This window comes from Anopheles arabiensis, chromosome 3 (assembly GCF_016920715.1).
Source record: "Anopheles arabiensis isolate DONGOLA chromosome 3, AaraD3, whole genome shotgun sequence".
Taxonomy (NCBI): domain Eukaryota; kingdom Metazoa; phylum Arthropoda; class Insecta; order Diptera; family Culicidae; genus Anopheles; species Anopheles arabiensis.
Genome location: NC_053518.1, coordinates 1979529 through 2001921, shown reverse-complemented (window position 1 = coordinate 2001921; position 22393 = coordinate 1979529). Strand labels below are relative to the sequence as shown.

The 22393-nt window shown below is 48.6% G+C and overlaps 3 protein-coding genes across 15 annotated transcripts in view; 2 read left to right on the top strand and 1 right to left on the bottom strand.

Moving 5' to 3' along the window:
* The window catches only part of LOC120901425 (dual specificity tyrosine-phosphorylation-regulated kinase 2), a 58372-nt gene extending 49941 nt beyond the window's left edge, over nucleotides 1-8431 (top strand). For 4 of the 7 annotated variants that reach the window (XM_040309369.1, XM_040309368.1, XM_040309371.1 and 1 more), the window contains 6 exons: nucleotides 171-309; nucleotides 396-567; nucleotides 2770-2913; nucleotides 3168-3297; nucleotides 4043-4272; nucleotides 6106-8431. In XM_040309369.1, coding sequence (XP_040165303.1) covers nucleotides 171-309; nucleotides 396-567; nucleotides 2770-2913; nucleotides 3168-3297; nucleotides 4043-4272; nucleotides 6106-6464 — 1174 coding nt within the window. In that variant the 3' untranslated portion in view covers nucleotides 6465-8431. Of the gene's footprint in view, nucleotides 1-170; nucleotides 310-395; nucleotides 568-2769; nucleotides 2914-3167; nucleotides 3298-4042; nucleotides 4273-4560; nucleotides 4902-5234; nucleotides 5309-5672; nucleotides 5730-6105 lie in introns of those variants that run through there. The other 3 variants (XR_005739296.1, XR_005739297.1, XR_005739298.1) reach the window with 3 other exon arrangements.
* A 122-nt stretch (nucleotides 8432-8553) lies between these two features.
* Nucleotides 8554-22393, bottom strand: part of LOC120901424 (rab3 GTPase-activating protein catalytic subunit) — a 115533-nt gene continuing 101693 nt past the window's right edge. The window contains exons 2-4 of the mRNA XM_040309367.1: nucleotides 8991-10137; nucleotides 8828-8916; nucleotides 8554-8758 (exon numbers count right to left, since the gene is read on the bottom strand). Coding sequence (XP_040165301.1) covers nucleotides 8692-8758; nucleotides 8828-8916; nucleotides 8991-10137 — 1303 coding nt within the window. The 3' untranslated portion in view covers nucleotides 8554-8691. The remainder of the gene's footprint in view (nucleotides 8759-8827; nucleotides 8917-8990; nucleotides 10138-22393) is intronic.
* LOC120901422 (leucine-rich repeat and fibronectin type-III domain-containing protein 3) overlaps nucleotides 16461-22393 on the top strand; it is a 105977-nt gene continuing 100044 nt past the window's right edge. For all 7 annotated transcript variants that reach the window (XM_040309360.1, XM_040309366.1, XM_040309364.1 and 4 more), the window contains exon 1: nucleotides 16461-18377. The gene's annotated coding sequence lies outside the window, so the exon portion shown is untranslated. The remainder of the gene's footprint in view (nucleotides 18378-22393) is intronic.

Below are 22393 nucleotides of genomic sequence, written 5' to 3'. Positions count from 1 at the left end.
ATTGTGGCCGAACTTTTCCCTTTCACGCTATTTAACAGTTCCGGTCGTTGCGTTTTATGGCAAATGGGCACCGTGCATGACATATGGCCGTTAAGCTAATTGATGCATTTCACTAACTTTGTTTGTTTGTGCCTCTTTCCCTCTCGCTCTCTCTCTCTCTTCCCGCGCAGCCTCAACCTGTACGAGCTGATCAAAAAGAACAACTATCAAGGATTCAGCCTGAGCCTCATCAAGCGGTTCTGCAACTCGATCGTCAAGTGTTTGAGATTTCTCGACGAGTTGGACATCATTCACTGTGATCTGAAACCGGTAAGCTTTCGACAGGGGAAATTGATTCTGATTTTGATTGAACGCGCTGATCTCATTGCATCCTTGCTTTTCTTCCACACAAACAGGAAAACGTGCTACTGAAACAGCGTGGCAGCAGCACGATAAAGGTCATCGATTTCGGCAGTTCATGCTTTTCCGACCGGACCGTCTACACCTACATCCAGTCGCGATTCTACCGGTCACCGGAAGTCATCCTCGGCTACCCCTACGACAAAGCGATCGATATGTGGAGCTTAGGTAAGCATTGCCCGCGTTTGCTGCCCTTCGTTTCTCATGGTGCGCTCAAATTCATGGCCTCAGAAAGCGGGAAGTACAGAAGAAAAGGCCCGGGAAATCCAAATACATCCCTACCGGGGCAATGGTCTGGCGTTTTTTTATTGGTTTCATTTTATTGTTGAGTTTGTCTTTTACGCCCATTTTGGTGACACGGCCGAATGAATTTTAGATGATCCTCCGACAGCAAGCAGCGGAAAAACTCTCCCACCCACACGTCACATCACGGGGAGGAATGTTCCCTTTTCCGTTGACCTCCGTATTAATCGAATAGTGTCGGAAAAGGGAATGAATATTTAACCGAATAATCAATCCGATCCCACGCGCCCAGCCAGCCTGTTTGCGAAACGGGAGCAATGACACGGAGCAAGAAGCAGAAGCAAGAGTAAATAAGGCCAGCAAAGTTTTGTGGGATGGCGAGCATTAAAAATTCAATCGAGAGAATGATTAATGGTGTGTAGACGCCATGGTTTTGTTGATTTGGTGGGTCAAAACAGCACAAATAGGTATCATTAAAATGGAGCAAACACATGTTGGGATTTAAAAACTTAAGTGCTTACGACAAGCAATAGAACAAATAGGATAAAAACATAATTCCATTTTCCCATTCCGCTTCGATGGAGACGCACGGTGTTTCACGATTTGATTCCAGTTCCGGAGAATAATAGTTATGCGTCGTTAGCAATTTTGATTGCCACAAGCTTCCAATTGCATGTTGGCGAATGCGCGCAAATGGAAATGCATCTGACTGAGCACCGACGGAAGGGGGTGTTCCCGATTGGAAAACAAACAACACACAATCAAGCGGCCTCAGCCACCGGGTTGAGCTTTTTCCAATCTTCGTCACGATCGTTTGCAGCAACTCTTGCCCCCCCCCTTTTCCGCGTACACTACATGTGTGTATGCTTTCGTGCATTCTTAGTTTCTCATGCACGTGGAAATAATCGATTGACCTTCCGTCCGGTGGCAGCTCCACCAAAAGCCTCGACACTGGCCGCTTTCTGTCCGTTTCCCCGAGGTGGGTGAATGTGGGTCTGCAATGCGCTTTGCGTGCAAATTATGTGACCACCCGCGCCCACTGCGCAGTGTGTGCAATGGGAGAGTGTTTGTTTAATTTTTTATCAACGACGTCCGGGACTGTAATTGAAAATGTGCCATGCGACGAGCATGTAAAGCCACGCGCTGCTGCTCCAACAGTGTTCAAGTTCGCATGGAGAGGATGGATCCTTCACGGAAGGATCTACTTCAAAAGGGGGGCGCGTTGCATGATTATGTAAATTCCTCGCCAACTCATAACGAGCAAAGGCTAATGAATGTGTGTGTGTGTGCGTGAACGATGAGCAACAACGATATGGGAACGTTTAACTGGGTCCGTCTCGGTCGCAGGTACAACGCACTTCACCCGGATCGTTCACTTTATGGTGCATCGTAAAGCAAAAAAAGAAAAACACCGAAACCATCCAGTGTGGCGGTTTTTGTGGCGCTCTATTTGAATTGTGTGTGTGCTTGTGTGTCTGTGTATTGACGATTGATTCAGGAGGGCACTTTTCGCATTAGTGTTCAATTAGTGTGTGGCGAGGAGCGCGAGGGTGTGTGTGGCCGTGAATAATAGTAGTGCACCGCGCCACCATTGCCCTTCGCATGCTCAATCGACTGACACCAAATATGCGTCGTTTGAAGGGAGAAGGCAAGAGAAGGGAGTGCCACATATACACACACACACACACACACACACACACTTAACTCAACACCCTTTTTCACGCCGCTTCTAACCACTTAGTGGTAATTGAATCGAACATGCAACACATATACATGCGGATGTGTGCGGATGGTTTGTTCCAGTTGGTGGAAGCTCCGGCGAGGTTGGGCTGGAGGGATAGTTGGTCAATTGAACATTCACACTGTGAAGGGCTTAATCCTTTCTTTTCCCACCCTACTATTGTTTGCTTTGTGTAGGTGAAACTAATTTGAAAACTGATCGATGTTGAAAGGGGATTTCACTACGAGGATGCGCTCTTTTGCGTCATTTCAGTGGATGCGATGATTCTGTTTATCGATTTCACATCTGTTTTGGCTAATGTTTTCATTATCGAAAAAACACTTTTGTCTGACACTATAAACTATAATTGAAATCTTTCTTCTTGCTTTCTTTCTTCCCTCTGTTAGGATGCATTTTGGCCGAGCTGTACACCGGTTATCCACTGTTCCCGGGCGAGAATGAAGTCGAGCAGCTGGCGTGCATAATGGAAATTCTGGGCGTACCGTCCAAGGAGGTCTTCCAGCTGGCGACCAGGAAACGACTATTCTTCGGTCAGTACCTCAGGCAACGGCAAAAACAAAAAACGGCCCCGCTGAACGGAAATGGCAGCGAGTGGTGGCCTCGTGACCTGATTATGCTTTCTTCTTTCTCCTTTGTTTTGAGGAGCAAAACGGCAGCGAAAAACAAAACGGCAGCAAAATGATTAACAATATTATGTTTCTCTCCTTCTCTCTTCTCTTTTTCTCCGGGTTCCTCGGCCATGTCCCGCTCCATTTCATCGACCATTTCCCGCAACGGCGTACAGATTCACGAGGAGTGCCACGGTGCATAACCAACTCGAAGGGACGCAAAAGGAAGCCAGGCTCGAAGACCCTGTCCCAAGCGCTCCGATGCAACGATACCGTGTTCATCGATTTCGTCAGCAAATGTTTGGAGTAAGTTTTTTCCTTCTTCTTCTTTTTCTGTTTTGTTTACCGGAGTGGGCAAAGGGAGAGGGGAAACATTTTCATAATTATGACTAAAGCAGCACCCGCCTACGAGTAAAGCCCGCGATCGACGAGTCGAGGACCCGTTGAACATTGCCGCCGCGTAGCGGTTCGCTCACGCTGACGTAAAACCCCGGAAAAGCGATTCCTAGTTTTTCCTCCGTTTTCGAGCATTTCATGGCGTGTGAATGAGTGTTTCCTTCATTACGGAGGTTTGGCCGTTTGTTACCCAGTTGCGTGCCAAGTGTGTTAAATTGGGGGTTTTGTGTGCTCAAGCCGGTGGCCCGGTTCGGTCGCAAATGGTTAACAAATCGAAAAACGTGCACAGGATTAGCTGTGGCTGACTGGCCTCGCTCGCGACCGTCCTGCTGACCCTGTGGCCTGGTAGGGAAATTCTACTGCAGTCAGTATTTATCGCGCTCTGCCACTGGGCCAGACACGCCGGAACCGGCAACCGTGCTTTGCGTGTTCTAATGACCCCAGCGCAGTAGTAGTAGTAGTGGTAGTAGTCGAAATAATGCAGGAAAAATGTAGGTGCCACAAGGGCGCCTCACAAGTGGATTGGATAACTGAGGAAATGAATGAAAGAATGACTAAGAAAATACTTTTTTCACATCTTATGAAGCATACGATCAGTAGGGAGAGTGTATGTTAGATAAACCGGGTTACTAACTCGCCTTTGTCCTCTTTTCAGGTGGGATCCTCATAAGCGCATGACTCCGGAACAGGCGGCCCGTCACGAATGGCTCCAGGTGAGCGCGTCCAAGGCCTATTTCGGCTCCAAGTCCAAGGAGAGCAGCGACACCCAGCTGAACTTCCTACACAAGCAGCAACGATCTCAGCCAATGACACCAAACACCATCCTGCCAGAGATAAAGACTCCCTCCAACCGCACGCTACGGTTTACCAAAGAGCGCGTCAAAGGTAACGCATCCAACCCAACTCCATAGCTGTGTGTTTGTGTGTGTGTTTGCGTGTGTGTGTGTGCGTATGAGCTATTCGGTACACAGTTGGTGCCCTTTTTCCACTCGCGTGCTGTTGTCCGTGTTGGAGCTTTCCACGATGCGTGACGTAACGCCGCACCGTTACTGCAGACGTTACGCACCGTTGCATGCAAGTCCTTGTGTCTTTGTCCGTAATGCTTGGCTGTTCGCCGGTCTAATGCTGCTTCGAATGCTTCGAATTTCCCCCGCCCTTTCGGCGCTTCCGTAGGTAAAACAGCTAGCAAGCCCACCGACAGCGGCGACGGTAAAGCTTCCGCTTCGGGTGGTGGTGGTGGTGGTGGTGGTCAGAAGCAACCGCTAACGAAGCTGCTCATTAGTTGTACTACCGTAAAGGATCTAATTTCGATATTCGATAAGCAGAAGGAGAAATGAGAACATTCGCGTGACGAAGCGCTCTTTCGCATGCATCTATCGCAACGTTCCAACAAATCGTCCTCATCGCCGCTCGAAACAACGAAACGCTGTGCCTTTTTGCCTTCCATCTGCCATCCTGCCAAAACCGATGCTTTTAACTGCCCTCCCCACTTTTGTAAGCTTTTGCTTTTGCAGGTTAGTTCTACAATGTCTGTTTTTGTGTGTGCGTGTGTTGAGGTTTGAGTAGCATTGTCCGGGCACCTGTCGTCGCCCTTCATCATCTGTTTCGCCAACCGAACTGATGTTTTGCATCACATCACACATCCTGCAACAAACCGAGTTCTCTACTAAATGTTGTATGTGTGTGCGTGTTGTATGTGCCCCATCTATGCGCCGTGTGTTGTGTGGGTATGCAAATGCGCCATAAAGTGCTTGCCGTCTTTGCTTTCCTTTCACACACAAAAAAATAGACAATCAACAGAACGAAGACCAACCAACAAACGTTTTGTTCTCATTCCCTTCTTCTAGACCTATTGGAAACGACACCCTTTGGACACTTGTTAGAATCTGAATTGTGATTGATGAATTAGTTGGAAGTAAAGCAAACCAAACGTAAGAAATTGGCTAAATAACGGTTGCTTCATTCAAATTGCTTGCATCCAGAAGCGTTCTTGTGCGAACTACGTGGCGGGTGGTGATCACGATTCATTTGTTTGCATTGCAGTGTGACGTTACATTTGTCGTTCATAAAATCAACATCGTCTCGGAAAATTGAAATACCAAACACAGCGATCTCTTTGAAATGAAGTAGTATTGCTCGATTTGTACTAATATTGCTCGACTCTGTAGCTCGGATTTGTTAAAATGTTTACTGATATTTTAAACCTCTCTGTGATAAAGCATTCGGCTGACAATCTCTCTCTCTCTATTATTTTCTATCATTTCTATGTTCCGACTGCTCTACAGACTAACCCATTCTCCTTCAGGAGTCGTATCAAGTGTGATAGAATAGAGCCTTGAAAGGTATGGATTTCATACTCTGCATGCCCCGAATACGCATTCCACTTCCGGTGATGCATTTCGTACGTCCTCCCCCCGGATCGTCCGTTCCCTCTACTCGCCCATTAGTGTTTGGATCGTTCATTTTGTCGTTCAACATTGTTGAGTAACTGTATTAGCATCGGGTACATCCTCCAGTGTGTCCATCGCGTCCCAACACCTTCATCGTAACCAGTGCATTTGACCCATTTCCGATCCGCCGTCCTCTCACATACTTCTCACACCAATGCGCATTAACTCTCATCGCGCATCAACCAACGGCTCTGCTCATTGCACCTTGTCGAGGTATTGAACGCAGCCAACTAATCGATTCCTTACCCTTCTCTATCTTTGTTTGTAGCAACCGATCTCGAAACGGCACAACAGCAATCCTCATTGCATCGGTTGACCAACGTCCGGAAAGTGACTGCCACCGGCCTAACGAACCTGTCCAACAACAACAGCGGCCACCACGGTATCAGTAGTCTTCACAGTGGTGGTGGTGGTGGTGGTGGTGGAAGTGGCAGCAGTAGCCACCACAACAACAACAACAACAACCACCACCACATCAGCACCAGCGGCAGTACGCAAACCATCAACGGGTCGTCCAAGTACGCGTCCTCGACATCGTCCGCGCACCATCACCATCATCATCACGGTAGCGCGATGCCACACTCGCAAAGTACCGGCGATGTGTCGGCCATCTTTGGCCGGGCATGACATGAGACGCTGGCCCGCGCAAAGGATACCAGCAAAATCATAAGCCTCATCTAGGGCGTCCTGTCCCTCGTCGTTCCGAGAGCTGCTGGTGCTGCTAGCCGTTGCTCCAACGGCTCTCGGACAGAGGGCACCGGGTGACGCGTACTGTCGCCCCGCTCGTCGTAAGCCGTTCTTCAGGGGTAGTTCAGGGGTAGCTTTGTAGATAGAACAACTTCGGTACGAACGACCGTGTTCCAGGTGATAGTGTTAGTCTGTCTTGGGTCCCTCTCGGCCACTCTCCCCTCCCCTCTCTCTCTAGCAGTAGTAGCGAATGGTTCAACAGGAACAAAAGACAACATGACGCTTCCAAAGTACTTCCTCCCGTAAGCAAGTGGACCCCGTGTTTTGGTTTCGTAATATATCCCTTAACGTAGGACGGAAGACGCGGTGTTTGATGGTCGGTGGCTGTGGTCAAAATAGAGAACCGGTCGGGATTGTAGGATTGACTGTGACAAACAAACAAAATCTTAGCATCCATACAACTATTCAAAACCGAATACTAAGCCTAAGGGTAGCGGTAGCGTCGTATTTAGCATGCAGAATAGGACACGGACGGACGCGCGAGGTGGCGTTGTAAGACGAAGGTGCAGATTTCTTTTCCTGTGTTGTTAATTTGGCGCAGCTATTGCGCGGCCAAAGTGTGAGCAATTTTCAAACGAAACGTTCTGTCGGCCATAAGTAAATTCCCGTAGTAACAGTAGAGGGCGAAGCAGACGAAGACACGAAACTCGAAATTCTAGTTTGACCTCGAAGTCTAAGGTATAGGACTCGGTTTTAAGCCAGGGCAGCAAGCGTCAGGTTACAGGTCCCCTTTGTAGAAAGTCCCAACCACATCCGAAGATAGGTGTACCGTCACAGAGAGAGAGACTAGCGCGGCGGTGCATTAGGTGCATTAGGTGACAGAGAGCAGATGTATTCTTTATATATATACAGGCATGCATACACACATATACATATATATATATTTATTACGGTATAACAAAAAAAACATGATGGTAATCTGCTAGACAGTGTTTGTCGTATCTAGAGATAGGCCACAGCGGGTTTGCTCCAGCACCGGTGATAGCTGGGTCTCAGTGATGTGTCGAGGTAGAAGAAGGAGCCTAGAAGCCGTTGGCGATTGTGGGTTGAGTGTGAAAGAGCAGCAACCGCGTCGGCGCCGGAATGAAAAGCTAGTGACTAATCATTAATTTGTAAGTAATCGTTCTCCCTTCTCATCCTCTTAATGATCGCGTATCGTTTATTCTTCCCAAATGTCTATGTCCCTCTCGTTTGTTGATTACGTTCAGTTGTTTGTTTAAGGCAAAACAGTCAAATCAATCCTTCTATATACGGTCTTCTTAGAGCTTAAACGAAGAAAGTGGAGCGAGTGCAGTCTCGCTCTTTGCATTCTTTTCTCCGTCACCTGCCATTATTTTAGTCGGCAGAGCAGGCAGAAGTAAGCAAGTGTTCCCGAGACCCCTCCCCCGCCCTCCCCCATTGCCCCCTCCTCTCTCTAGGAAGTAGGAATAGGACTGTACGGGAATATGGAAGCAAGCCACACGGTAACAATAACTATGTGTATAACAAATCATTTAATCAACAACAAAAACACAAACACATCTTGATGTTGGGCCCCCGTCCGAATGCGTCCGAAAGATCCGGTGAGCGCGTGTGATTTCAACGTAATCCCGGTATGAAAGCCCATTAAAGTACGCGATGGCGCCCGGGAGCCAATGATGGAGCTCGCGTGGCATACATACATGAAAGACACAGGTGGCCAAACAGTGTGCCCGTAGATGGCGGCGAGTAGGGTGGAACACGGGGTGCGGGGCAGAGAGGTGAGAGGAAAAAACAAGCAAACGATAGCAGGGGTGATGATGATAATAGTACACGCGTAAGCAAACGAATATATAAAAAGAATAAAGTTTTAAACTCATTACTATGTACGACAAGCTGGTGTCGGTGGATAGTGTTGTGATATGTATGGGAAAATGAGAAAAGACAGCCCCACAACGTCATAACTCGTTTTCTCAATATTTCTAACCATCTGTGAAGGATTATCTGAGCGTTTTCATGCCAACTATCCATTAAACAAAACATTATATTTGAACGCGATTAAAGATTCGGGAATACATGTAATTGATTATTGGTTAACCATCCCAACACCGTGTGTAGCTTACAGTTTACAGGATAGGCAGTCGTTCGCTCAGTAAAATGTTGTGTTACGGCTGAATGCTCCACAAAGACGAAACTCTTGCGGCATCAGAATTGCTCTGTAAAGGAATGGAAAACAGAGCGATTAGAAACAACAATTAAACAAGCTTTTCTTTTGCACTACAAACCTCAGAAATTGTGGCGTTCCCGCACCCTTGCTGACGGTGTTGCCACTTAGCCGTAGAGTAAATTGCTTTTCGATTGGATCTGGCAGGGTCTGCAAATAAGAGGGGAAAAAAGAATGTCATTTACATTTGTTGAACGCAGCCACCGCACATGAAAGTAACGTACATTGCCACCCTTGGTCTGTTGGTCGCTCTGCTCGTTAGCCGCCCGTTTGGCCTCGGCAAACAGCACCATCAGGCGGCCAGCGATAGCACTACTAGCGCCCTCTGGTAGATCTGTTTCGTGCGACTGAAGCAACCCCTGCAAGAGCTTTTCCGCGTCGACCGAAGAGCTTTCGCCCGGCGCTGCAAAAAGCTTTCGCCGTAAGCTGCGGGCCTGCGTGACGATGCACTCGAGCTGCATCATTTCGGTGAGCAACTGCTGTTCGTACTTTGTCTGAGAGTTGGCCCGCCCCGGGCCACTGGCTGCGCCACTTCCACTGATCCAGCTTTCCCGCGACAATCGACAGCAGGCCGCTGTCATGCGGTCAATCAGTTCATCAAATGCCGGCACGACGGCTCGTTCCGGCGTGGCATTTGCCGTTAGCGTGAGCACGCCCACGTGAAACAGTGTTGCCATCGTAAGCTGCGCTATCTGGCCGATCGTACGTGACTCCAGGAAGTGCAGCACTTTCTCCGCTTCGCGCGTATCATCGAACAGCCGTTTCTGGCGTCGAGCCGGGATGGCACGAGCTCCTTCCCAAACCGTTTGCCACGTGTTGCCCGGAATGAGCATCCGTGCGCTCAGATGCCCCTTGCGCCCGAACGGATCCTGCTCGTCGACCGGCTCGTCCTCGATCCAATCGCGCGGGCTGTACCAACGGATAAAGTCCTCCAGCTGCCCGGCCGGGTTCGCCGCCTTAAAGCTCTCCATGTCGGACAGCAGCGAGGCGCTCATCATTTGCGTGCACAGCTCACTGCCGGGGCCGAGCTTCAGCATTACCTCCGCATCGTCCTCGAGCTGATCCTCCGTCTTCGGGACGGGCTCTTGCGTGACCGGAATGTACAGCGGCTCGTCCGAGCTGACCAGCAGCATGTTACCGAGCCGAGACAGCCGGCCCGTTGCGCCGGATTCTTGCTCATCGTCCGAACAGTCAAAGAACTCCTCGTCCGACTGATCGGTGGGCGCGGCGGCGGCTGCCGTTGGTCCGGTGGAACGCATCGCAAACGGGAGTCCACCGTCACGTAGCGTGCGCCGCTCCATGCACACGTTCAGCATCTGAAGCTTCTGGTGAAGCAGGCAGGTTCTCGAGTCCGGGAATCCGCTGGCCACGCTGCGGAAGAGAGAGAGATAGAGGCGGAAAGAGAAAACAGTCAGAACGAGCATCATGATGAGGTGGATGATGATGGGGCCTAATTGTGCTCTCGTGATCGACAGCTGGCAAGCGTCCATGTTCTAAAGCAAAAGAACGCATTAGAACAACAAAAACACACATCGTTTGGGCACGCAAACATACATACATACGTACAAGACAAGCATGATAAAACAAAACACCCACCGAAGCGCCACATTTACATGCGTTCTTCTTCTTCTTGTTCTTCGTCTTAGCTCACGATCGCTCGATCGATCGAATTCTTGTGTCGGAGCCACGTTTTAGAAACAATCATATTAGGTGATTATGCACTTTAACGGCTACCATTACCGAGGAACCGAGGAACGGACACTGGAGAGAATGCCCGGTGAAGTGTGGCAGCAACACAAACACGCTTGTTAGGCGGAGGGAAAGATGCCGCAGACACACTTAAACACCGTCTTTCCCAGCACACACACACGCACGCACAGGAATCCCGCTTTGCGAATTGTTTTGGGAAGGATCATAAACTCCAGTGCTTCCTCCCGCGGGAAGGTTTTCAGCTCAAACGAACCGGGAACTAAATGAAGTAGATGAGTTTGGTTTGGTGTCTGGTTTATGTTTCTGCACCAACACATCTTGCTGATGAAGAGGATCGTTTAGCAGGGTCGAAGAAACGGTGCAAAACTGTAACTCTTGTGGCAGGCAGTGAAGCTGAAAGGAGAGAAGCCGTTGCCGTTGCTGCTGCTGCTTGTTTGTTTGATTTAAACATTCCTTTAATCACTTCAAACTACCCGTAAAGCTGTTTGTGTAAAGAAAACAAACGAACCCGCAATTCGGCACCGCTGATGTTCCGTGTTGAGATCGCTTCGTTGATATAGCGCATTAATGGGCACGGGAAATGAGCTTTGCAGTGGAGGTGAGATTAAATAATAATCTGGTGCTTAGTTAATTTGCAAATGAATTGTTTTTAAGACAGGATTAAGCTGTGCGTTTTGTGTGTTTGGTTTCAAAATTAATCACTGAACTGATCCACTTTCTGGCTTTCCTAATGTGTACCAACCACAACCAACGGAGTCAATAATGCCGTTTTGTTTGAACTTTCTGTTAAACGCAACATCCATCATTTTGCGCTATCCCAGTTTCACCAAATATTTGCTGATCGTTTGCCGAGATCTTGGCTCTTGATTAGCTGCAATTGAAGTTTTCACTTTGCAACTCAATTGCAACTTCCCCCCACTTCAAGTACGGGTGTAATTGCCATAAGCTCTCCTCTCTTTCTCTGTGCTATTTTCGACTATCGGTGTGAAAAATCTGTGCGACATCATAAAATGCACCTGTGGGTTAAGCAAAATGTGTCTTTCTCCGAAACAACGATCAGCAGGAACGATAAGAGCTGTGAAGAGTTGCATCTATTTCCGTGCGAAACCACCAAAGTGTGTCAATGTAGTGCATCATCCTCTAACCACACACCCAGTCACACACTTAACGCCAAAGAAGAGCAAATCTTCTCCGACCGAAACGCCAAGAGGCACGCGGTGCAATTACCCCACTCATTGCGTCATTATGCGCCGGTTTGGAGCTGCTTTGCCACACAGTTTGCGTCTGCATCTGCTGCGTGCATGGCCAACTTCAACCTCGCAAACACACACACGCGCGCACAGTCAAACTTTGGAAGGTTATCTTTGCATGCCTTTTGGATCAAAGTTTTCCAACAAAGATGTGGTGGGGGAGGGGCAAAAACATTGGCAAGAAAGATGCAAACAATTGGAAAATAATGGTAATATGGTGTGTGTGTGGTGTAGCCTTCTTTATCCGGTGGGTTATAGCTTCCCACTTTGAGGTTGCGTCGGTAGCTGGAGCCATTTCTGGAGCTAGAGAGGAGCAACTTTTCAAGGTTCCAACACAACCAACCAACCAACGCTGCTGGTTCACTGACCCGCCGTAGTAGGCGATGGCGCGAAAATTGGCTACCACTTCATCGTGTTGGGCTTTGCTGCGCGTTGTGGCAAAATTGTGTTTCGATTATTTTAATACACCGTTTGTGTAATTGAGATGAGTACAGCAACGCCCTCCCTGGGTTAGGAGTGTGAGAAACACTGTGTCCACAGCAGTAGAGTCCTCGTTGGGCAGTAGCACCTATAAAAACAAACAAACTGTGAGTAGTAAATCTAACCACCATTAGCAAAGCGCCAGCCATTAACAACAGCAACCAGCATCACCAAACACGATGTTGTGGTTATTGGCACAGAGGAATCTGGGTGGCCGATGGTCGGCCATTCCAACGATTGAGCACGCTCCGACTGGTACTGGCACTGGTGGTCGTCATTTCGCTTTGAGGTTTCTGGTGCGAGATGACAACATTTTTCCATCCTTCCTGCACAAACCGTCCCCAACCGTCGGCCTACTCTGTGTGTGTGTACCGTCGATCTGCTTAGCAACCAACCATCACTGCTGTGGCATGCCGTTCGTCTGTGTAACAGCTGGTACGACATTACCATTTCGCAAAATGACTTCCTTCCGTGGGGCCGTGTACACACACACCTTCTCTGCAGTTGGAGCAGTACCCCGCCCGCAGTTCCTCAGCAGTCAATTAAAATCCAATAAAGAACGCAAAGCAGTCGGCATAATTTACCAACCGAACGGTGCTGAGGCATTATGAAATGAAATAAAAGTTTGGCTACAGAGAGAGAGAGGGAAGAAATTATTGTTTTACATAAAGAACAGAACAGAGCAAGTCTTATTGCAACACAGAAAAAGGAAATTGTTTTTACTAATCAAAAGTATTTAGAAAGACTCTCCAACGACAAAGAAAAAGGACACGGAGCGTTCTACACAGTTGATTGTCATGTCTGTTTTTACCTCTGCGTTGCTATGGAAATTGGACCCAGTTTTTTGTCGTTGTCGTTGCTCTTCTTCCTTCAGCTCATACATCTTTCTTATAACCCTTGTCAATCCTAAATGATTTCCTACTTCTCGGTTTAATTTACCTTTTTTCTCCTTATCCTTTCCTCTGTGTGTGTCGTCGTCGTCGTCTATCTATCATCCTCATTACCATAAATTTTTGTTTCATTTCTGTTGCATTTTGCTACATTCTTTCGTCTGCGGCCCCACAAATCTTCCCAGTAAAACCTGGCATCAACCTGCTCCCCGCTCCCGGGTGTACGTGAGCAGAAATGGAAATGGCGTGGCTTCTAGCTTCCTGTGGACGCTAATTTTGTTTGTATATTTTTGTAGAACCTCCTACCCGGGTGCTTTAAAATGCCGTTTGTGCTGGCCGCTTGGGAATCGTGGGGTGGCGGAAAAACGAATCCTTCAGAAAGTGTGTGTGTGTGAGAGAGAGACGAAACAATCTAATCCCCAAATAGAGCGAATATGGCGGGACGATATGCCATTTGCGAAAAGCCGGCAGCTTCCGGCTTTACGGTCGTGTGACGTCGCTACCGATCACGTTCCAGGCATCGGCGTGGCGAGGCGCGTTCTCTGACGTCATCAGCGAGACACACCCACCCAACGCCCTTTGTCCTCTTTCTGCCCGTCCCTTCGCAGTAGACGTAGACCACTTGCCTAATGGAACGTGAATGATTTATTGACCTTTGCGAAGACGCCGAACGCCCTCGCGGATGGAGAATTTTATTAACCACACACTCGCCCTAATCCATCCTCGTTGGCGGTGGCCTGAATTAAGTCTGCGTGTGTGTTTGTGTGTGTGTGTGTGTAGTGTACGCTTTTCCCGGTGGTTTTGCGTTCCTTCTTCCGGTCCTGTTTTCCAGATGAAATGTAACGCGTGCTCGGGAGGAGGCGGCAGAAGTGCACGAAGGACGAAGTACAATATATTAGATCTCGTACCTTTCACAAACCTACTTTGTGTCCAATATTGAGCCAAAGGACATGTACGGTGACGGTCACACACACAGAGCTGATCTTCCCACCTCCCTCCTTCAAGGCACATCACTGGAAGGCGTCCAAGATAGTGGCATCCTTTTGTTTTTTGTGGCAAGCTTTTTCCCACCTTCATGTAAATTTTGTGGCATGTTTTTGGCAGTTGCTTAACCCCCGACGCCCTACCATCCGTCCCCCACCAGCACACCATAATGATAAGAGAAAATTGAGGCCGAAAGGAAGCCATTAATCAGCGAACGACTTCGAGCCGAGGGGGAACGCGCGCGCCCGCGCGAGGTGAACGATTTACGATGGCAGCTGACATATGTGTCAATCCGCGGTTTATCTTCCAGTGCCTCCCGCACACAAGAAGAAGGCGCCTCCACAAGGCGACGGACTGCCTTTGAAGCGCTCAAGGGAAGTCAGTTTTTTGCTCTTGACGTAATTAATGATTCGTAGCGTTTGCGATCTGCTGCCAAATTCCTTCCTTTGCGGCGCTTTATCCTTTTTGCGCATCAAAGATGAAGCGATTCGATGGTAATTTTAATGCGCACTCATCATGCGAAATGTCCACCCCCGTTCGTGCCTTCAGTTTGCGTAAAGGTTTAAAGCCATTTTTCTGCCAAATTGAATCGTGCCTTTGTTGGGCTGCGCGAAAAAAGCGCAAGTGGTGGCACAATTTAAATTATGGCAAGGTCCTTTTCCCCTCCATCGATACTCTCCCTCATCGGACAGGGATTCGACCTCATTAATTTGTGATTTAATGTTCTAATGAAAAATTTATTGCCTTTTTCGGAAATCTGCATTCGCCACGCTCCTGCGCCGAATGTTTTGTGGCCAGTTCGCTGCTAATCAATACCGGCGGGTCGCTGCGTGGCGTAAAGGTGACGGGGGAAACGCGTTTGCTTCCTGCTTTGTGCGAAGCGGAAGTCATTCTGAGTGGGATTAATGGTGGGTGGCTGGATTGGGGTGGGTTGGAATATGAACTGATAAAACACAGCCTAACAGCCGAGGAGGAGCGTGAAGGAGCAGGAGGAGTTCGATCGCCGTGAAAGCATGCTGGAAGTTCATTTTCTGATGGCACGCGCCTCTCTTTGCGGCGTTCATTCGGCGGAGGGGAAAGTACGCGTAGAGTTCATTTCGATCCAAGCAAGCGGTGCTGGTATGGCAACCGCCGTTTGCTGTGTAGATGAATGGAAGGAAAGAGATGAAAGGGCATGTAGCTGACAGTAGAGATTCGTGCCGGGTGAAGGCATTTCCGGAATAAGTTTCATGAGCTGGAATTTGGACGCTTCTGAACACTTCCACGTGCCTTTAGAATGTCAGCGAAATGGGCTTTAAAGTTTACAGTAAATGTTAAATGTCTTCATTCCTTATACAAATAGAACATTTTCACCCAACTCGAACCAAATACAATAAAAAAGGAAGATGACAAAACAAAACGAGAAAGACAAACCACAAAGGAAAGAAAAACTATCTTCAAAGAAACGAGAATTGCATGGCAAAAAAAGAGATAAATGCAAGAACATTAAAATGCACTAACGTAAGTGATTATGCAGTTTGTAGCACATCATCTTAGACATTGCGGAGAGAGAGAGCGCGCAAAAAAGGAGAAACGTAGAAGAGTAGATAAAAAGTGTGGTAAACCAGCAACATGGAGGAAAAATGTGCAACACAACATGAATCTCACTTCGCGGGATTGCGGGAGTGCGGGCGGCCACTTGCTCCAGTTCTGTGCGTTTCGCGAAACAATATTTATCCATTCGTCACACACACACACATACACACACAAACTTCCCACCCTGCGTTCCATCGACTGTTGACGGGTCACGGGGGTAGTAGCGCATACCTGCGGAGAGCCTAAGCTACGGTACGACATCCCCCACTCAAAAGGAACTAACCACACAACAACAAACGATGCAAGAAGAAAGGGGACAAGAAAACGAGATAGAAAAATAAAGCTAGACAAAGCTTTCGCTGCCCACCGCGCCACCGCCTAGATGAATGGCCCGAAAGAACAGTTACTTTGGCCCGATGATGCAGGCGACGACGATGATGATGATGATGGTGGCGACAACAACAACATCGTGGCGCTCAAACCATGCCGGATTGAGTGACTGTGTTCGGAAAGCGGGAGCGACGAGAGAGTGAGAGTTTGTTTGAGTGACTGCGTCATGACTGTGAGAGCGAATGTCAACATAGACACGACTTTTCCGGCACCGGCATCCCTTCGGATGCTGTGAGGGATTTGTCCATAACTGTGGAAGAGAGAGCGAAAAACCCGACCGGAAAATCCAGTCAAAAGCCGTTTTCTCCGCACGTGAGAAAGCGTGAGCAAAATTTGCCGAAAGGATGCGACCGACCACCAGCCTTGTTGGTGGTTATCCTTGCGGGAGGCTTTATGCTTGCCGCCGCTCTCGAGCCGAGCGCATTCACAGCGGAAAAGCGGTACGGAAAACTTCATCGTCCGAAACACCGGTCGCGAAAAGTCGGTGTGATAGCGAGCGAGTGCTTCTAAGTGCGTTTTTATTTGGCACGCGCCTAAACCTACAACGATGGCATCAACGATAAAATGATAACAGTTTGCGGTGACGGTTACTCGGCCTGGAATTACAGTGGTACAGAACGTCCGTCAATGTAAGCAGACGCAGCAGTAACATCAACCGCACTCACACAGCAGCACACGCGATCGCGATATCAGAAGAGATGCTGTGCGGAGGGCGAAAACGCGAGCAGATCGCGGCGTCGGTAAGTGTTGTTGTGCGCGAGTGGCCCACCCGATGGCCAGCCACCACCATCGCAGCCGAGCGCGGGAGCATGCCGTGCCGAGCAGTGTGCGCCACCAGTTAGTCACCTGTGAACGTTCGAGCCAGCCGGAGCAAACATTCTCTTCGCGGCCCTGCTGGCGGAGATACATCATTACGCACAGCCCGTTTTTTCATCTTTCTTATGCGGGCGCGCGATCGCGATCGGTTTATGTGTGTGTGTATCATAAGTGTGTGTGTTACAAACAAACATCTGACACGTGTGTGAGTGTTCGATACGTGCGGGAAGATAACACCAGACACAAACGAGCAAAACCCAGCCAGCGCAACGACGAACGGTGAGGAAAAGAAACATAAAACGGGAACGTTGGCCTTCTTCGGTGCGCGAAGAGAGCGAAGAAGCAACGGGATCTACCCTGCCGCGAAGGTGAACTTCCCATTCTTCGCCACGCATCTCGTGTGTGTGTGTCTGTATGCGAACGAGCGGGCCGAGCGAGTCCGAGCTGCAGCGCTGGTGAAAACGGGCGTTCGTTGCTTGCGGCTAGTTGAAGTTGTTCCATCGAAAACGGTCGTTCGATAAATCGGAAATGTTAGAGTAGAGTTAAGTGGATTTTTTTCCTTCTATTCTCGCGATCGCGTGTGTGTGATAGAACAGTGTTTCGCGGTTTTAATTGCAGCAAACTTTTCCGATTGATTTTTATGTTTGTTTCGCGGAATTTCCCCACGTCCATTGCGTCTTCCAGCACACTCGTTCCTGCAGGGATGAGTCAATCAAACGCTTGACACGCAACACACAGGTGTCCCCGATATTATTCGCCCGGCAAGCAAAAGCGCACGCGAGAGAAATCAAAAGAAGAAAGTGCCGTTAGCGATTGAATTCTTTCCACTTCCACAAGCGCGTGCGGCGTAGGATTGCGTCAACCGTACACAGTGCGAGAACGTGTCGGTATTTCGGTAAGGAACTGTTGGGACCTAAACTCTCCCAAATGCGATCGTAAAACGAATATGTAAATACCCCAAGCACCAACCCCACATACAGCCAACCATTCTGGGAGCGGGAATTGTTTCTAAGTGAAGTTAATTCGGCGTGATCATACGCGATCATTACATTGCGTTTTCAATTGCAAAGTGTCCCACAACACAACCCACCAGCTGCTCTTGCCGCCTTGATTCAATTCGTTTCGGTGCGTGTAGTGTTTCTGTGTGTGTGTACTGTGTAGTTGTCGTACTGGCCGTTTGATTGAGGCCGATCTTCCCCTTTTTGGGAGGTGAAGTGAAACGAGAAGAGTTTTGTGCCCGTAAAGCCCCGAAAAAAAAGTGAGTGCAGTGGAGGTTATTTGGCGACGTGTTATCGTGTTGCCATCTTGCCGAAAATCTCGCAGCCGGCCGATAGGATCGCGCTCAATTACAATAACATAAAACGAGTGATTAAGGTTAAGTGTGTTCGTTCGTAAATTGGAAAGCATCAGTTTTTCCACCGACGAGGAGAGGTCGCGTGATTTACGGCGTTACCGGGTCAGTGGCAGTGGAGCAAGGGCTCCGGCAACAAAGCAACGACAGCGGCAACAGCACAAGGTGTACGTGTTTTTCAGACCCATTAATGACTAATTTAGTGCACTTTTTTCTCTTCCCCCTTAGCTCCAATACCCCGTTCCTTTCCTTATCAATGTGTGTCCAGTGAGCTGCTGTGTTTGCTGCTGGCTTTCGCGAGCTGTCATTTATTGTGCCCATCGTTAGATTTTTGCCTTCTTTATTTATGAATTTATGTTTCGGTGTGTACATGACGCGCATCACTTTTATTGCCGCGCCGCTGTAAAACTACGCAGAGAAAGTACACAGCAATATTTGGTTTCGCGTTGCGTTTAGTGGAAAGTCTGCTTCAGTGGGAGCTTTGTTTACGATTTTTCGATGTGAACGCAGGGTTTGACTTAGTAGTAGCACCCTCTGAGCGAGCACACAATGCACAGCAGAGAAGCGTTGAGAATGGTTCTCCTGGATAGTGTTGAGGTCCTCATGTTGAGAGTGGATCGATCGGGTATCGTCTACTAAGCATTTTTTGGAACTCATGAGCGACGGATCAAAACCCACAGGGGGTCCAAAATTTTAGTGACAATCTTACGGCCACAGAACGCCGCCAGACTGCTGCCTGAAGAGGTCGAGCGTGAATAACGAGTCTGATGGTGAAGTGTGATAGGATGTACCCACTACTCCAATATCACACGTAATTAAAGATCAAGCATAATTAAAACCTGTTCAAAACGAGCTGATCTAATGAAGAAATGCATATGAAATCAGATAAGCACATGGCTTGTTCCTATAAACATCTTCCACTAATTAGTGGATGTTTGTCCCCAAACGCTACACAAACCACCGATGTGTAACAGGTTATGATCGGCTCATCTGCCCGTTATTAGAACCACCCGAACAGTTCGTTCACTTGTAAAACTACACGTCAAATTAACTGCCTCCATGGTTGTCACGATACAAGATCACAAGAAACGAAGAGATCGGCTTCTTGCACCACTTGATCTAGCTCATTCCCTAACCCTCGCAACATTGCTTTGCATACAGCATTGGAGTGGCATTGAAATATGAAGAACAGCATGGTAATGCGATGGCGGAAAAAAGGAACATTCCTGGCCTCATTCAGGGTGCCTCTCGTGTATTGCAAGGTGGTTCTTGTCGGCTCGCCTGGAAACATCATTACCCACCTCAGGGCTCGATGCAGTGCACCGCCGATGATGCTGATTCCGGTTTGACGAGATTTCTCGCGCGTCTCGACGGCCCCTCGAAGGTTGGTGGTAACGCCCGTTTGGTAAGACACTCTGGTTGCAAGAACGTGGCAAACACCATTACACCTCAAGCCTCAGCCTCATGCGGTGAAAGACCCCCCTTTCGCGCATCACCATGACGATGCTGTTCGTTTGCTATGGCCATCTTCCTGCTCTTTTTTTGCTTCCTCGCGTAGATAACATGACAGCACCGTAATAATCAATTTACCTTGCTTCCTTTCGATGGGATTGGGTCTGTGAAGGGTGTAGCAGCACTTCGAAAAGAACCACACAACTCCGGATCTAATCCTTCCCCCGCTTTTGTGGCGGCAGACGGTGGTTTGGGGAACAACAATCTGCTAGATTAACGAACCGGCAACCCATCGCCCAACTAGGTTCTTGGTTTGCGACCGTGGTTTGCACATTCCTGCCTTGCCAGCTGAGCAACAGAAGCGTACTTCACGGCACGGTCTGTGTCCTGTGTTGAAAGCTGGTGTGTGGTGGATCGATTAAATGGTATTGCGTTCGATTGTGCGTGAGACGATGCCGGAACTGAGGGATTGACAGCAATCCAGCAGCACGAAACTCTACGGCGTATACCACCGCCAATATCCAATATTGTGATGCGCTGCCGGAAGAGGAGCTAATATTGCATTGCAAGTGGAGTGGTTAGGTTGGATGCACAACAAAAACGAAAAAAGGACCGCTACTTGTGGACCGCAAATAAATGTGTCCCACATGTGCGCTCTCTAGAAAGCCCTTTTTGTTCCGCTACGCGCAATTGCACACACACACATACGGATATTATCCTTTTGATGCACGTATAAAACATTTCTCTCGGTCTGTTTTGGCCCACAGCTCTAAAACAGGAGCGGCCGAGAGTCCTCGGGGGATGATGACGAATTTTGTCTCATTTTTATTATTATTATCACCAACACATCAATCAACCCCGGGGGGGCCGAAAGATAGGGAACGTCCTGCCGCCTTCGGGCGATATATTGAACCGGCGATTGTGTGATATGTGTGACCAACGCTCTCGCCCTACATGTTTGCTCGCAAAAGTGGGCCCAAAAAAGGCACATCCTATAAAGCAGCCCTTAAACAAACCGCACGCACACACACATTCCAGCACGTTTCGCTCACAGCCGCTGTGTTTCGAAAGCCGACGGGGTTAATAAAGAAATTCTTCATCGGCGACGTGACGACTGTGGCATCGAATCGGGCGAGCGGCCGTCGACCCACCCAGGTTCGGTGGTTTCGTACGATAGATAAACATAAATATTGATTAGCGACCGGTGTGGTGTGGTGTGGTTATAACACTTTTAAGACCACCCATTGCCATTGCTTCTGCCATTGGTGAGGGGAGCAAAGTGGCCCAAAAAGAACGGAACTTTGCGTTCGGAGGAAGGTAATTAGCGTCTTTGGCCGTGTGCTGGGGAGGAAACGAATTCGCATTTATTATTTCGGACCCGTGTCGCCATGCAAGCGTGAATGTGAGCCTGTGCGCGTGTGTATGTTTTTCGATAGCATTTAGCGCATCGCCGTTCGTTGATTGATGATCGTAACGTAAGAGAGAAGGAAATGCGGTTTTACGTCATCGGTGTGCCAAATTTATGATAAAATTGGGAGTATTTCGGAGGGAAAGCATGGCATAGGGAGAGAGAGAGATAGGTAATTGTATGTTTTTGATGACCAAATATGACACCTACTGCATATGAAATAGGAAAAGCTGTTAAACTGCAAACACACAGGACATCCGATCCAATAATTCATTTGTTTCGTGTTTCAAACCCCGTTCGGAAAGCGAACGATAAATATCACAACCTTTCCAAAAGCACAGTAAATCCAACGCAATGTCCCATGAAGCTAAACTGGCCTCCTCGCGAAACCGTTTTCGAAACACTGTCCACAGTCGACGTTTATTGGCGCAGCGAGTGAAATTTAATTCCCCTGCCAGCCAACGGCCACCAATTGTGGTGCTGGTCCACACAGAGTTCAATATGTTTCCTCCCCCCCCCCCCCCCGACACCCCTTTATACCTTTTTTGCGATCGGAATATCGAAACAATTTTCTGCGATATGTTCAACCCTGCACGCCTCGTGGGACGTCATGAACAAGGACTACGACAAATAAAAAAATGTAACCCCGGGCATATTTTTACTCCCATTGCCGGTGTGCAATTGAGATGTTTTGGTGGGGACACCAGCACAGACACTTGTCCCACCGGGGCTTACATTTAATGTGCTGCAATGGCAACACACAATCCCAACCATTCTTTACGCCCTCAACACGCCTGCAAGCAGCATTCTAACGTCAGCACAACCGGAGCTAACACTGGCGGAAGTGAACTGGCCAGCTAGGGCTGCAGGGACCTCTATGCCCTTTATGCCCATCTAAACGGGAGTTTATTATTTTATAATTGAGGCACCTCATAAATTAACCAACCCGAGTGTATCGAAGCCCACCCCGGGCCGTGCTGTAACAACCGTTTCTGACCGTACCAGAGAGACACAGAGAGCGAGAGTAGCAAGAGTTGTGTGTCCCCGAAGGTGTTACTCCTACTGCCCCCGCCCAATTGACCGATTTCGTGCAGTGCAATGGATTGTGCTGTGTATGTGTCCCACAGAGGGAGATTGTAATCGTCGTCGAAACAGGAACCTGCCTCGGAAGGGCTGGCCAACGCCGTCTCTCCCATGGTTCCAAGACAAAACCGGCTTTTAGCAGCTCGGTCACCCCGTCTAACCACACCAACAACACTCACGGAGGCACACGCTAGAAAAAGTGCACACTTTCTAGGTCAATCTGCACACAATCTGCCAA